This window comes from Callorhinus ursinus, unplaced genomic scaffold (genome assembly GCF_003265705.2).
Source record: "Callorhinus ursinus isolate GAN/ISIS: 27379988/994484 unplaced genomic scaffold, GSC_fseal_2.0 scaffold1, whole genome shotgun sequence".
In the NCBI taxonomy this organism is placed as follows: domain Eukaryota; kingdom Metazoa; phylum Chordata; class Mammalia; order Carnivora; family Otariidae; genus Callorhinus; species Callorhinus ursinus.
In genome coordinates, this window is record NW_027397063.1 from 46,030,946 (window position 1) to 46,046,755 (window position 15,810).

The 15,810-nt window shown below is 37.9% G+C and overlaps 1 protein-coding gene across 13 annotated transcripts in view; it reads left to right on the plus strand.

Moving 5' to 3' along the window:
- HHLA2 (HHLA2 member of B7 family) overlaps positions 1–15,810 on the plus strand; it is an 87,789-nt gene that overhangs the window by 63,126 nt on the left and 8,853 nt on the right. For 12 of the 13 annotated variants that reach the window (XR_012378265.1, XM_073892966.1, XM_073892992.1 and 9 more), the window contains 4 exons: positions 8,201–8,290; positions 9,853–10,206; positions 11,375–11,638; positions 14,017–14,337. Coding sequence is in view for 12 of the 13 variants with exons in the window: in XM_073892966.1 (XP_073749067.1) it covers positions 8,227–8,290; positions 9,853–10,206; positions 11,375–11,638; positions 14,017–14,337 (1,003 nt within the window). In the remaining variant the exon portion in view is untranslated. Of the gene's footprint in view, positions 1–6,364; positions 6,654–8,200; positions 8,291–9,852; positions 10,207–11,374; positions 11,639–14,016; positions 14,338–15,810 lie in introns of those variants that run through there. The other variant, XM_025868651.2, reaches the window with a different exon arrangement.

Consider the following 15,810-nt stretch of genomic DNA (forward strand, 5'->3'; position numbering starts at 1 on the left):
GTTCTCTGCTACTGAAAGGTCTATAGATCAACTTAAAACTTTTATATTGTCCCTTCTCTAGTCTTAACTTCATAAATTCAACACTAAGCTTATGATGTTGAAGTATACATCATTGCATTATGACTTGTCAAATTCACTCTTTCTACCAATATGCAAGTCTTAGTTATATACTATGAAGTTACTTTACTACCCCATAGCCTTATTTTTAAAGGCCCCTTGAAAACAAGGATTTACTCTCTCTCTTTCTTTCTTTTTTTTTTTAAGAGAAATAAGGACAAACAGGGGCCCTAGAGGGTGAAATAGCTAGCCAAACTTTTCTAGTTGTATAATAGAAACCTTCATATTTGCAACTACTACTTCAGCTGAGTATCAGTATTTTCCCTTTAATGTTGACACTAAAAAGAAAGGGGACTTTTAAGGTTAATGTGTTCTGCTGTTAGAAACCTCTTCTTACAAAAAACATAAGGCACATTAAAGTTACTACAAAATTCCAATGGCTCATAACTGATGCTTGCTTTAGCTTCAAGATTAAAAGTGGTTTTGCCACTATTAGCAAGAAAATGCATGTCTCTAACTTAACTCTTAAAATATGACAAAACCTCTGTCCATATTTTATTGTGGTGGGAAGAGAGATTTTTTTTCCATTGATTTATTTATGTAGACAAAAATGGAACTTCCTGTGTTGCTCTTCATCAGGTAAAAAAGGTATTTTTATTTTGTGTCACACCTTGGAATATTTGGAGACATTTGTAGGCCCAAGTCATAGCAGTTTAAATGTATTACTTAATTAGCAGAAAGTCTAAAGGTAGAAGATCTAGAATAGGCTGGACTCAACAATATCATTACAAACCCCATTTTTTTCTATCATCTTTATGATCCTTGTTATGTTGGCTTTTTAATCCTCACACTTGTTTCTTCACATCTAGAAGGTGGCTCCTGCAGCTACAGCATGAAATCCGTGTTCAGAAAGCAGAGGGAAGGGGTTGCCATAAAGTTCTGCTCTTCTATCTATCCCTGCTATAAGGATACAAAAATTTCCACAGAAATCCTCCCAACAGACCTCTGCTTATGTCTCATTGTCCAGAACAGTGTCCAAAAATTTTTTTTCAATTTGATTTCAGTAGTTCATTTTGGAGACAAAGCAGTGCAAGAGGCTGGCCACACTTTCCTATTTCCCTTGGGTTCAGAGTTAGAAGGAGGGAAAGGCAGACATACAGACATTATAATGGCAGAAAAGATGGTTAAGCTTGGTGGATGACAGACTGGGGTACTGTACAAACGATGATCTAATCCTGTTTCCTAGGAGGTTGGGATAAATTTAAGGTATTTCATTTTCTCTTGTTTCTCAGAACTTTAACATTATCAGACTCTAAGAATGGATTGTAAGTAGAAGATAAGGCTAAAGCAATGGAGCTTTACAAACAAGGATTATTTGGCAGAATTGACTCTGAACTGTAGAAAAAACTCACTGATACAAAGTCAACCTCACAACCACTATACTTTTTAAATGACCCACTAAGCTGTATATGCAGACCTAGGCCAGCAGTCCTCTCTGTCTTGTGCACCAGCTAGTTGAGTTAGCTACAGCTTTAAATTCTAAGGACTGAAAGCCACTAATTCGGGTGTCCATGGGCATAAGTACTGGCCAGAAAGCAGACCTCTATAAAGCATCACTTAACAAAAGCTCTAAGCAATCTACACACCTAGGAATAAGTCTTGTAAAGATTGTTTTGCCTTTTTTTTTTTCCCCAAATCCTTGATTCTGCTATTCTGTTAAAGGTCACTCAACCCCAGCACCTCGATACATAGGTACAAGGAGGAGTTCTGTACTTCTGGAATTGAAAGGATGACACGGGGATCGAGTCAAAATGGTTAATCTCATATTGAAAATGGGGAATACTGAATATATCACTTACCATGCAATAGATGTATTTAAATATAGCAGCCGTGACCACTATAGGACGGGATTCTGATACTGGCATTGGTTGATAAACCTAACCCGACCTTAGGAAGGAAGGCTCCTCTGACCCCCCCAGGTACTACTGCTTCTTCTCTGTGTTAGAAAAACTTGGCCTCACATTATCTGTGGTGAGAGGTCACCATATCATTTCAGAGCTTTCATTACTTTCCTCAAAATCCTTACATCTGACACAGTCAGGCCCAGTTGTTGGTTTAGTTAAAAAATTAGGTATCTAAATTATATATTCTGAATGGTTTTTAAAATTAAAATAACAAGTATCCATCTACTATTTTCTAGGTTTTTTGAGTGGAGGGGGTCAAGGCATTGTTCTGAGCGTGAAGCACTGTTTGATTTTCTGTGTTCTCTTTCTTGCACAAACTTAGTAGCACACCATCCGGTATTTCCAATTTTCATTTCTTGAAAGTGGCCAGAGAACTCGGTACTCAGATTGTTATAAAAGAGTTTGGCTCCTTTTAGTTCTTCACAATTTGCTCCCAGTCTTTTACTACTGTATCTCTGACACCTAATCCAAGAGCAGAATTTTCTTCTGTCCTTTTTTGGGACTTGCTTTTATTTAGCCTTTCCAGAGCATTCATCTTATTCAACTTACTTGTTGGGGGAAACACCAGGTTTGTCTTGTCCTCACATTTAATCAATTAACATTTAAATTATTTAGTGATGCTAATGCACTGAACTGGTGGGAGGAGAAGTATACAGAAACAGCAGACTGGCTTCTGGAGGCATTTGGGATGCCATGGGCATCTATCAGTGTGTTTTACAGAGGGAGAGCTGACTTTTTAAAGCAGTCCTTGGCCTTACATCTGCACATGTTCAAAACTCACTTCACTTAATGGAGTCTTATTCAGTTGTTTACTACCCTTATATGCTCAACAAAACGCCTGCCGTCTGCCTTATTAACCCTGGCATTTTCTTTTGTCTGTTGTCTTGGCTTTGTGGCATTCTTGCTAAAAAAAACACCACTCTGTCCAGCTATATTCTTTCTTGTATACAGCACTATTGAGGAGGATATTATATAACCTACCTTTTTGGCAGGAAAGAACATTTTGTGATAGGAGTCTAAAGTGGAAAATGGCCCCTGGAGGCAAAGTAGTGCTCCTCCTCCTCATAGTCTTTGTCTCAGGCTCCTTGGGCGCTGCTTCCAGGGGATCAACCCCATGGGAGATGGGGATTTGTGGACTGTCTTCAGGAGGAAAGTGTGAACAATTGTGGGAACAGGGTGGGGCAGAAGAAGGAGCTAAGCAGGGATATGGCTTCAGGTAAAGTCTCAGCTTCATTCCCTGGGAGGAGCTCTGGACCACAAAATGTTTCTTGACTTGAAGCTACCACTGACTGGGGCCGGGAGTAGAGAAGGAGTATAACTCCCAGAATCACAGCTTTCATCACCTAAGGGCAAGCCTCTGAAAAAGGTGGCAGTAGCTGAGCAATGTGTGCATGAAACCTGAACTAGTAAAACTGATCACAGGGGATCCATGCAGGACATCAATGGTCTGCTAATATACAAAATATCAGATATTAAATGTGTGGTGTTTCTAAAATAGCTGCTTTTATTGGGCCCAATTTATGAACCTTCTTAGATTTTCTTGGCTTTACCTGTTTCCTGGGCCCTCAGCTGGTTGGACAGAGAGAGCCCCTACCTCAACACCACTGCCCCATTTCTAAATGTCAGGCACTGACCCCACCTTCCCTGGGGAGGCCAACTTCAGCATGTCCACCATTTTACCCACCACAGTGTGAGCTGCAACGACCACAGCCCAGACATGAGTCTCCAGGGGAAACTCAGAGGGGCGGTGGTTCCCCTGACTGTATTTTGAGACTCAGGACACCATACTGTGAGGCATGACCTGTGGCTTCCTTCATGGCTGTCCTCTATGGCTGAGGGGTCAGGTGCACAACTAGAAGGAACATGGGAGCTAAGCCTCACAGGGAAAACCCATAAATGGATTCCTTTGGTTCTTTTTCTCTGATGGATTTGTGGTTCTGTAGAAGATGCCTGGAGATCTGAGCAAGTGGTTCTGTTTTCTGTTCTAAAGCTATGGCCAAGGCAACCACCACCTCGTATCTACTTTCCCTTCTTCCTTTTTTCACTTCCCCTTTTCCTTCATTCTTACTGCTCTGCAGCTGCACCCCTACACCTCCCCCAAAATGTATTAGTGTGTACCTTAACCCTACTCTTCCATCCACAACAACAACGAAATGAAAAACCAAACAGAGCCTGAAACAAAGACAGTACCCCTAGAGATTCAGAGTTTCAACCCAATGTATGAATCCTCAACTGGTTTGACTGCCATTGTAAAACATCAGGGGAAATTTTTTTGAGTAAAGAGAGGGTAATCCTAAAATTGTTCGTTTTTTTCTATCTTAACAAAGTCAATCTTATTAAAATCTAAGTGGATGCTTAGGAGAAATCCCTATGATGCAACAAAGACTTTCCTTTTGTTATGACTTTCACGAATTGGCTCAGAGCCAAGATCACTATGGTGAGGCACTGAACTTAAAAACAATGCAGAGGAGAATGTACACTCTGGAAGCTGCTTTTCCTGAAGGAACTCATAACGGGAACTGGCGTGATGCAAGTGATGTGAAACATCCTTGGTTTTCAAAAACAAACTGACTTGCGATGTAGCTCCGGTCATATTTAGGCCAGCAGTTATGAGGCTAGGTCTAGTCTTGAGTGTTACTGATGGGCAGGCTAGAGAGTCTGGCCTGAACACAAGTGAAGTTTGTCATTTTTGTCACAGTTAGTGTTGATGGCTGCAGTCAGTGTGGTCTGTAGCTGTCAAGATGGGTCCAGGGGTAGTTGTTCTGTTCTCCTTATTTTATGCTTGTAGAATGGCCTCAATTTTTCTCTTCTGTCTGATTAGTCTTAGCATCTGGATTTCTTTTTGCCATGTTCCATTACAGAGGCTGCTTCTCTGCCTTTCTCCCCCACATCTGGAGTCCAGCCAAAATGTACCAGAACAAGATGCTTCTAACATTTGAACCCTTTTGTAAGGGTGCTGATTGCAACTTGGGTAACTTCAGTTTAATTCAAGGTGGAAGATTTCTGCTGCTTTGGGGGAAGAAAATAAATGTCTAAAAATAAAACTTGGGCATAAAAATAGGGCCAAATACTCATTAACTGCCTCACTTAGCTGAATGCTGAAATTATTTCAACAGAGCTAAATCAAGCATTTGTGTAGAAGAGGTTGAGTATGTTTTTTTATTCATAGTACTTTATCTTAGATGATAAGTGGGTTACTGTAATTTGTCATTTTATTCAAAAGACATGAATTAAGTAGTTCTCAAGGGCCTAATTTTCAGCTCATGCTGACCCTTGAATTAGAGCACTTGTGTTCACAAGCTTTTTTAGAATGTATGTTGTGGGCTTTTATGGAAGAGGCTGGAGGGTCAGGCAGGACCAGGAGCCAGAGTATGCAAAGCTTGGTAGGCTAGGGTTAAAAATTTGGGTCTGAGTATGGTGGGAAGCCACTGGAAGGATTTCAGTAGGAGGATGTCATAGAATGACTTACATTTAAAAATACGACTCTTGGCTGCTGCATTGATAGTGGACTATAAGCAGTAACCAGTCAGATATCTATTTTAGATATTTCAGGTAAGAGATGATAGTGGCTTTGGAAGAGACAGTAATGGTAGAGTTGGTGAATGCACAAATAATGGAGCTTTATCTAAGCCATTAACAAAAATGACTGGGAGTAATTCTGGGTAATTTTGTTGTCTTGTTTGGGGTAAGGCAGGGAGAAATGGTAAAGGGAATGAGGTAAAAATCAAGGGTTCATGTTGATTCTCTGATGCCTATAAGGCATCTAAGTGAACCGATCAGATGGACAATTGAATATATGACCTGGACTCAGTAGATAAGTTTCAGAATCCTTCATATACAGAATGACATTCAGAGCCACGGAATAGAAGAACTCCCCTAGGGAAAGAGTCCAGAGAAAGTATAAGACTTGAGAACTTCCCTTATTTCCACATAAATAGGGCAAGCAGAAGGGGTACAGCAGTGAGGAAGGAAAAACCAGAACAAGTTGGGCTGGAAACAAGAATCTTCCATCAGAGAGGTAAGGGCCAATTATGTTGAATTCTGCTGTGAGATTGGAGAAGGTGAGGCCAAATCATATCTATTGTTTTGGCAATGTGGAAGTTCTTGGAAACATTGACAGGGGCAGTTTATGACCTGTCACACAGATAGAGGCCAGAGTGGATTGAGGGGAAATAATAAAAGGGAAATGGCGGTGGCTCTTTGGACAATTCTTTCAAGAAGTTAATAGAGCTAAGACATAAGTAGACAGCTAATCAAGAGCCAGAGGAGAATATGGTGTTCCATATTCCATGTTCCATGGAATGTTCCATGTTCTTAAGATAGGATTTATTGGGGCATTTATACTCAGGGGCTTGATCCAGTGGAGAGAGAGAAACTGATGATATGTTAGAGGAAGGGATATAGTTGCAGGGATAAATTTCTTGAATGTAAAAAATATGGGAAGCAGGGCAAAAGTGAAGGGTTGGCTTTCTGTAAGAGGAGAAGGGGTTACAGAAAGAGTAAACACAGCTGTTAATGGGTTGGTTGAATTGGTGGTGGGGGTGAGGGAGTATCCATAATTGTCATTAATGAAGGCAAGGCATCAGCTGAATGAGACATGGGGAAAAGAAACATTGGAAGTTTCAAGAAAAGGTAGCAAATATTGGAATCATTATGAATAAATGAGAAAGTGAACCTATATAGTAAGACGGTGGATATGGAATGCCCCAAAGTTACATTAAGCAAGGTGGATCTGAATTAATTATTGCTGGAAAGAAAATGCTTAATTCTTGTTTGCTTGTTTTTTTTTTTAAGTAGCCTATAAAGGTAAAAGTGTTATTACATATTTACATATGTTCATAGCAGAAAATGGGTTTAATGAATACTTGTAATCTTACTATTCGGAAATAATCATTGTGATACATCTTTTCATGCATTATACATGCAAATACATCAATAAGAAAAAATATAAAGGTCTTATTTTCATAACTAATACTATTTTACAAGTTTTTGCTTTGCCAAACATTTTATCTATTGCTCTGAACTATTAGAGTGATAACTTTGTCATACTGCAAATGTATTCCCTGATTATTTGTATTTTAATATGTTCTTACTGCTTTTCCAATTTTTATGTAGACGTATATATTATAAAAAATGTACAGTCCTGTTAAAAAAGGCCCTCTTCCAAGGCCCTACATACAATTATTTTCTTCTAGTATTTAAAAGGTAAAGATGAAACTATAAATTATTCTATCAGGTTTAATTTTGCTGTGATGAAGGACACAGATGTATTTTTAGAAGTCTTAATTATTCTTAAATATCATATCCTACAATAAATTTATGACACAACTTTTTAATAGTGTGGATCCCAAATGATTTCTTTAAAATTTTCTTTTAGAGGTATTTAAAACTAATTATATGCTATCCCTTAAAAAGAGTAAAAATTATCTATAATCCCATCACCAGAGAAAATCAGTTATATTTTACTTACTTGGAATTATATTGTATGTATACAGTTTGCCATCTATATTTTCTTCTGTGTTTTAGTTTTTGAAACACTCATTGTGAATCATGATTTTAATGACTGATTTATGATTTGTACTATTATTATATGAGAATATATTTCCAGATTTTGTTTTGTTTTTGTGTGTGGTTATAAATAACACCATAGTTAACATAATTGGTGTTAATATTTAACTGAATTTGTTTTTAGTACATTTACCATAAAAGCAATACATGTCCACTGTGGAAAGCTTTAAAAATAAAGACAGAAACTGTTATCCAGAGAACCACTGTTGAACATACACCAAATCTTTATTCATGCAACAGCCATTTTTCAATATCTACTATATAGTAGACACTGCTTTAGATGTGAACTCTGCTCTGCAGAGTTAACATCCTAGTGTATATTTAGTCATATGTCATGCCTGTCTCGGATGTGCAGAAATGTGTGTGCTTTTAAAAAGGGACTATGCTACTTACAAGTTACATTGTATTCTGGTTTTTCTCCTATAACATTAAGAACTTCTTTCCATGCCATTGAACCATCTATTACAATATCATCTTTAGTGGCTGCAGAAGAATGATTTGTGTGGATGTACTGTAGTTTATTTAACTGATCTCCTATAGTCCGACACTCTTTTCCAATTCCTGTTTGCATTTGAAATCCATAATATGCATATTTTGCTTGTCTTTGATAGTATAACTAGTATGACCTCCACAAGACATGAAGGCACAGGCGGTGCTGTCCATCATCCTCATTCTTGTACCATCTCTAAGTGGATTTCATGGTGAGTTCCTTTATAATACACCCAGGTATTAGTTGTTTGTATCAGGAGCTAGGAACATGAGCACACAATGCAAGGTGGCGGTGTCCTCTGTAGCCATAGCATTTTGAACTTTTCTAAAAGATCACTTAATGAGAAACAGGAAAACAGACTGGAGGTCCTGCATGAAGATTAAAAATGACATTTTCCCCTGTCTACTCTAAGGCTTTTTCTAATCTGTTATCTGCTACCAGATATAAAATCACTAGAAAGACAAGTTTGATTGATTGGTGATTGATTTTTTTTTTCAACTGTAAGCTTGGTACTTAACACTTAACAGAAGGCATTATCTACTTTGTTTGGTCCTGTGATGAGCATTTTTAATTATCTAAGGGAATATTAGAGATGTTTAGTAGAGCAATTAGGGAGATTGACAAAAACCACTCCTTCCCCACCCCCACACCTTTCTGTGTCTTTCTCTCAGCATAATACTACATCCCTGTAGTTCTTTGTACAGAAATAAACTAAATCTCTCTGAGGGAGAGAAGTGGGACATAGCAGAATGGAAAGAGCCCCAGAAGAGGATGCAGAGGGAAAAGACTGTGATAAGGCCACATGAGCACTCAATTCTCCCATCTTGGGTAGTCTTGGCCAAGGTCCAAAGGAGTTTACTCCATCATCTGTAAGATAAGACTCTTTCCAGTTCTCATATTCTAAAATGCATAGATAGGGTACATAATCTACTTAAAATGTTTTGTGAATTGGTCAAAGAAGCTGGATGTTGCCTTCAAGGATTATGAAATGGTTAAATATATTTTCTTTGCAAAAATCTTGATTGTGCTACATCAAAAACTAGTGATGTATTGTATGGTGACTAACATAACATAATAAAATAAAATTAAAAAAAATCTTGACTGTGATGAATCCATCTGCTTTTCAAAATTAATTTCTGAAGTTAATAGTAAACTATATGTATAAATTATAAATATATATGTATGTGTATATATGTGTGTATATATCTCAGGATGATTGATACTTCCACATTTATATCCAGAATAATATTCCTTACTATATTTCAGTTGACTCATAGGATATCCGTAGAGGTGTCCTCAAGCCAAAATAAATGAGTCACTTCACTTCCCCTTTTGGATTCCTCCTGCTCATGTGTTCCCTTGCTTGAGGCTAATGTCTGCATATTTCTAACAGATTCCTGAATCAAGCATTGTCTTCTACATACTCCAAATATTTCCTAATGAAACCAAGTTAAATTTGTTCTAATCTTTTAGAGCCTGCTGAATCTAGTTAACTGGATAAACTAATTTGTTATTGTTGTAGTAGATGTTAAAAGTGAATGTGTTCAGGAATAAAAATCAACAGGAGTCTTTTGTATGCATAATATACAATTTCAGAAACTCTACCACAAGCTTTGTGGCTTTTTTCTAGTAATCAGACTAGCCAGGGTTCTTGATGCTGTGGTCTGTTAGTGATCAGGCTGCTAACCCAGGATAGTTCTGCTAGATGGTGCTGATAGAGCCCTAGATAAGCCCCCATCATTAATTCTCTTCATACCTGCTCTTGATTTTTAGATACATTCCTTTTAGCTTCCCCCAATCTTGTTACTACTGAAGAAGAGCAAATAGTCATTGGAAGACTTGGAGAAGATGTAATTCTCCCTTGTTCATTTGAAAGTGAGCCTGAAGTCGTAATTCACTGGAAGAATCAAGATAACTATGTTTACTCATACTACAAAGACCGTGACTATTTGGAAAATCAAGATCACAGATACACAAACAGGACATCCCTCTTCCATAGTGAAATTCACAATGGGAATGCCTCTTTATCTTTAAGAAGATTAAGCCTTCTGGATGAAGGAATTTATGTATGCTATGTGGGAACAACATCTAGAAAAATCATAAATAAAGTGGTACTAAAGGTGGGAGGTAAGCAAGCATGTAAGGTTTTATAAAACATAGCAATGATATCATTCCGTGTTTTTCTGAAATATCTTTTTCTTAATTGAATATGCTATGGGCTTCCTTCCAAGTCAATACATACAAATCTACCTCATTTTTAATTTTTTAAATTTTTTAAAGATTTTTTTTAATTTATTTTATTTGAGAGAGAGAATGAGAGAGAGAAAGCACATGAGATGGGGGAGGGTCAGAGGGAGAAGCAGACTCCCTGCCCAGCAGGAAGCCCGATGCGGGACTCGATCCAGGGACTCCAGGATCATGACCTGAGCCGAAGGCAGTCACTTAACCAACTGAGCCACCCAGGCGCCCTACCTCATTTTTTAAATGCATGGTATCTCATAGTATAGACATGCTATAATTGATACACCTATTCTTCCACTGGTAGATATTCAGGTATTTCCAATGATTTATACAACAAATGTTGTGCTGAGCATTCTTGTATTTAATAGTGGGAAATGATCTGAAAGAAAAGTATCAGAAAATTTTAATATATTACTTTGACCAGCAGCAAAATAGTATCCATTTTCCCCTTAGTCTTAGCAGCACCTAATGTTATCAATCTTAATTTCTGCCCATATGATAGTCTTTAAAATTGTTGAATTATTGGCTTAATTTGTTTAATTTTAATATATGCTTTCTGTCTGTATTAACTTTAAAACTTATTTATTTGGGGGGGCATTTTCTAGTGTGTTATTTTATACAGCACTTGTTTCTTCTTTCTCTGTCTCACTTAGCTGCTTCAGACTTTAACTCAGAAATCTAAAGATCATGTGTAAACAAAGAATCAAAAAGGTTCTGCGTTATTACCTGGAGAGTACAGAGTGTTTCATGAGCTCTAGTTTATATTGGTTGCTCAGCGAGGTCATTAGATTTCTTTTTAGAACCCTTACTAGAGAACTAAGATTGCTAATTGCTAAGAATTCATGCATGCTTTTTGTTTCACTTGTGATAACCACAGTATGTATCCTAAGTTTCTATAGAGTTTTTGTTTTGTTTTTCCTTTAGTAACTGCCAATTTTTGCTCATAAAGCTTAGCTTTTCATTTCATAGGTATTAAAATAATAAGTGTTGTGCACAGATGGCTTAAAAAGAAGCTAATGACAGTCCCTCCTATGTCCTTCTTTCTCCCTCCTAGCTTTTGTCACACCTGTGATGAAGTATGAAAAGAGGAACACAGACAGCTTCTTAATATGTAGTGTGTTAAGTTATCCTCATCCACTTATCACATGGAAAACTGACAATGCATCCATCTCTGAAAGCAATATGGAAGAAATTGAATCTTTGAGTCCTTTTTATGTTGACAGTATGATAAATATTACAGGATCAAATTTATCTTATGAATGTGCTATTGAAAACTCATTACTGAAACAAACATGGACAGGGGGAGGGACAGTGAAAGGTAGGTTCCATTGGGCTTTCTGTGTGCATGCGCTATGTCAGAGGTTGGAAGGAAATGAGGATTGATTTATAGGGAAAGAATGGAACACAAAAGAAAGAAAATGCATCCTCACCAGTGAGAAGACCAAGGCTGTAGTCCCAAGTCTAATATTTACTGACTCTGGGCACTAGCTCCTCACTGGCAAAATGGAAGTAATTCTTACCTGCTAGGTGTTTGAGTTGAAGGAAAACATGTGAAATGGAAAGTAGCAAATCTATTCATGAATATTATTATATTTCTCTGATTCATCTTCAACAAATAGAATTTTCTACCTGAATTGTACTTTAAAAGATGTAAGAAGAAAGCTTGCCTATTAGGTCACAATCTGCGATGCTTGCCAGTCTTTCATTTAAACAAAAATTCATTAGTATTATTGCTTCTGTTTATTCTCTTTACATAGTATTAGCCCATTAAGCTTTATCAACAATTCTATCATAGCACGAGCAGTTTTTCATATTCCTTCCTCTCATTTATTTGAACAAACTGAAATTTTGATCAATCTCTACATCACCTACTATTTAAGATTAAGAGGAAAAATTAGTTTGACATCTTATCCAAACTTCAAGGAAAAATGTTTTATATTTTAGAAGCAAAGCAAAATGTTTTAGTAAATCCCCATTATATGGAGAAAGTGGAGGTCAGCTATCCTTTCTGGCCTTCTTTTCCTGAGTTTCATATTCACAAAGTGCTTGCCAAGAAGACCCTAAATTATCAGTGACTCTCCACCTTTACATAATCTCAGTGTCAAAGGCATAGTTGCTAATGTTCACTTTTCCAGGTGGCAATGGAAACATGAGAAAGCATTGAAAATATTCATATTAAACCGTAGATATTTTCTATGGAAAATCATATTCTCATGTTTATTCAGAATTGAGTATCCAGAAGCATTCACGGTTCCTTAGGCTCAGTGCTATGTTGTCTTATTGAAGATTTATTATACGCCAAGTTTGTTGCTTTCAGACTGTGAACTTAAGAATGTGTACACTTGGGCGCCTGGGCGGCTCAGTCATTTAAGTGTCTGCTTTTGGCTCAGGTCATGATCCCAGGGTTGTGGGACTGAGTCCCGCATCGGGCTCCCTGCTCAGCCGGAAGTCTGCTTCTCCCTCCCCCTCTGCCCCTCCCCTTTCTTGTGAGCTCTCTCTCCCTCTTCCTCTCTCTCTCTCTCTCTCTCTCTCTCTCGTTCTCTCATTCTCTCACTCCCTTTTGCTCTCACACTCTCTCAAATAAAAATCTTAAAAAAAGAAAGAATGTGGATGCTTATTCATTTCTGGATCCACAGCATCTAGTACAAACATGTAAAAATTAAACTAGGAAAGTAGCATACAAAGGGAGCAATTAATTCTGTTCACTGTGTGGTTGGGTATAAATGGGGTTGTTAGAGAATATATGCTTAAGGAGGTTGCATAAGGGCAGAAGTTTAAAAGAATAGTAGGGATTTCCAGGGAACATAGGCATTCCAGGTTAAAAAACACAAAAGCACAGAAGAGTAAATATTGCCTGGATTTGTAGAAGTATAAGTGGTAGAGGGTGAAGCTAAAGTAGCAAGAGATAAGCCTAGAGAGGGAGGCAAAAACTAGGTGGAAGGCCTTGATCTTGCTAAGGAACTTGACCATGACTCCAGAGGTAGTATGGAGCCAAAGAAGGATTTTTGAAGTATCAGAGAGACCTGGACTTGCATTTTAGATAGGCTTGTTTTGGCATCACTCTCTCGCAGGTCGAGTGTGAATTGAGTGAGCGTAGAGCTTAGGGAAAAAAATTCATGGTAGTCCACAGAGGTCAGCTACTGAACTGCAGAACAGGAAGGACAAGATGGAGCTGGATCTGGAGCGACAAGCTGAGAATATCCAGCAAAGTCCTTACTCTCATAGAGCTCAGTCCAGTGGAGGCTTACCTGTACACACTTGGAAATATACTTGTAATGGGCAGGAAAAGAGACTGTGCAGAAAGTGATTAAGAAGCAGTTGAGACCATAGAGACTACTAGAGAGTAGACAGAGTGGCAAGAGGAGGGTCCTGGGGAATACCAGCATTTGAGGGGTCAACAGAAGAAGAACATTGAGTTTGAAAGCCTGGTAACTGGTAGCAACATTCTTGAGTGCTCACTATCAGGCAGTAATGTCACCTGGAGTGAGAAACCAGTAATGTCACCTCACTAGCTAGCCCAGGCTTAGGCCTCCTTGAAGGTCTAAACTTAATCATAGGAAGTGTTAAAATGGTGGTGGCACAGCTTCTTTCAAGAAACGCATTTCCAAAGGTATTTCTCAAAGCATTGCTAAGTGTAACTTAGAAAACTCATTTGAAATTGTATTTTCATTGTTTCCTTTTCTATCCTCTTTTTAGATGACCTTCATAAAATGCAAAGTGAAAATTTTTCACTCTCATGTGAACTTACAAACAGTATTTTTTTACTGGATCAAGACTTCAAAGTCGCTTGGTCCAAAGTAGAAAAAGAAACCTCCTCCATCCTGGCTTATTTTCTGAGCTCCTCACGAAATACAACTATCTATGGACCCCGAGTATCCTGGAACAAAGAACGAATAAACCAGACTGACTTTTCCTTGACTTTGAAGGATCTTATTCTTTCAGACAGTGGGGAATACTTATGCAATATTTCTTCAAGCAAATATACTTTCCTCACCATCCAAGCACTGCATGTAGTAGGTGAGTTACAAGTGGGGTTGGATAATTGGTTTTGGCTATAGCAATAGAGATTATGAATATCAAACAGGGAAATTAGGTTGGCATTTAAAGAATAATTCTGATTAGTATTTCTGAAAATGTTATCTACAGGGATATTTTTGGTCAAGATGTAGTCAACCTCCTTCTTTCAAACACACAAGAGTCCTGCATTGAAGAAAAAATATTTCCATAAGATTTCCTTTTCATAGTTTCAAGGTTTCAGAAATGAAGGAGGAACCTACATGATTGGTGACTCTATAGCCTAAGCATCCTCAATTCCTGTTTACTGCTATGCCTAACACATGCTTTAGGGTCAGGGGAGTTGAGGCTTCAGGCACAGTAAGAAGTTAGAATTGGGACTCTGGTAGATGCTAGGGAAGCATGGTCTGTGAACTTAGTGGAAACAGTCATTAAGTGTACACTGATTCAGCTCATTTTTTACCTCTAGTGAGAGCTAATGGCCAAAACTCTTTAAAATATTTCTAGTCCACTCTCTATAGAGTCATGGCACATGTACCCATGAAGCTGATCTTCTAGGTGGGCTGGTTGATCCCCTTACCCTTAAACTATCAATTTGATATCATGGGACATAGTGGAAGCTCTCTATTAAAGATATTTGAGTCAGTAAAACATATATTTTAAAAGCATTTCTATTATTTTAGTTGTGAAAATTAGGAATAACAGATTTGGAGTTTCAGTGATTTTATGTAGTGAGATTTGGGGATAAGAACATAGAGTTGCCCTTAGGTCAAGTGGTCTTCGAATAGAAGCTTCTAGACACTGAGGGATGATATTCCCTTTGTGTAGAGCTGTCATTTTGAGAGTGCTGAAAACGGGTGCAATTGAAGCTCCAATTTTTCTCCCAAATAAGAATGTTGGTTTCATGTAAAATATAGATAAGCTTACATTCAAAATTTTTCAAATTTTGCCTCATATTGGATTCATTTTGGAATGTAGGAAAAAAAAAACAGGAAGATATGGTCTGAAGACCACATATGACCCAACTTTCTAACCAGAAATTTAATTTTTAGTTTACACAAAGCAAAGCATCAGGACTATTCTATCTCTGACAAAAGAAGCTTTTCAGAACCTCCCATTCCCAAGTAAACCCTGGCCTGTTGTGACTGGAGGAGGGTCTGCCTATACTCTCCCCCCAGAAAGAGGTGTATAGCAGGGGCAACAGAAAGAGGGCAGGGCATCAAAGAGGGTAAGCACTGCTAGTATCCTAGATAATCACTTATTTATTTATTTATTTATTTATTTATTTATTTATTTATTAATATGTTAATCACCATACATTACATCATTGGTTTTTGATGTAGTGTTCCATGATTCATTGTTTGTGTATAACACCCAGTGCTCCATGTAGTACGTGCCCTCTTTAATACCCATCACCAGGCTAACCCACCCCCTCCCCTCTAGAACCCTCAGTTTGTTTCTCAGAGCCCATAGTCT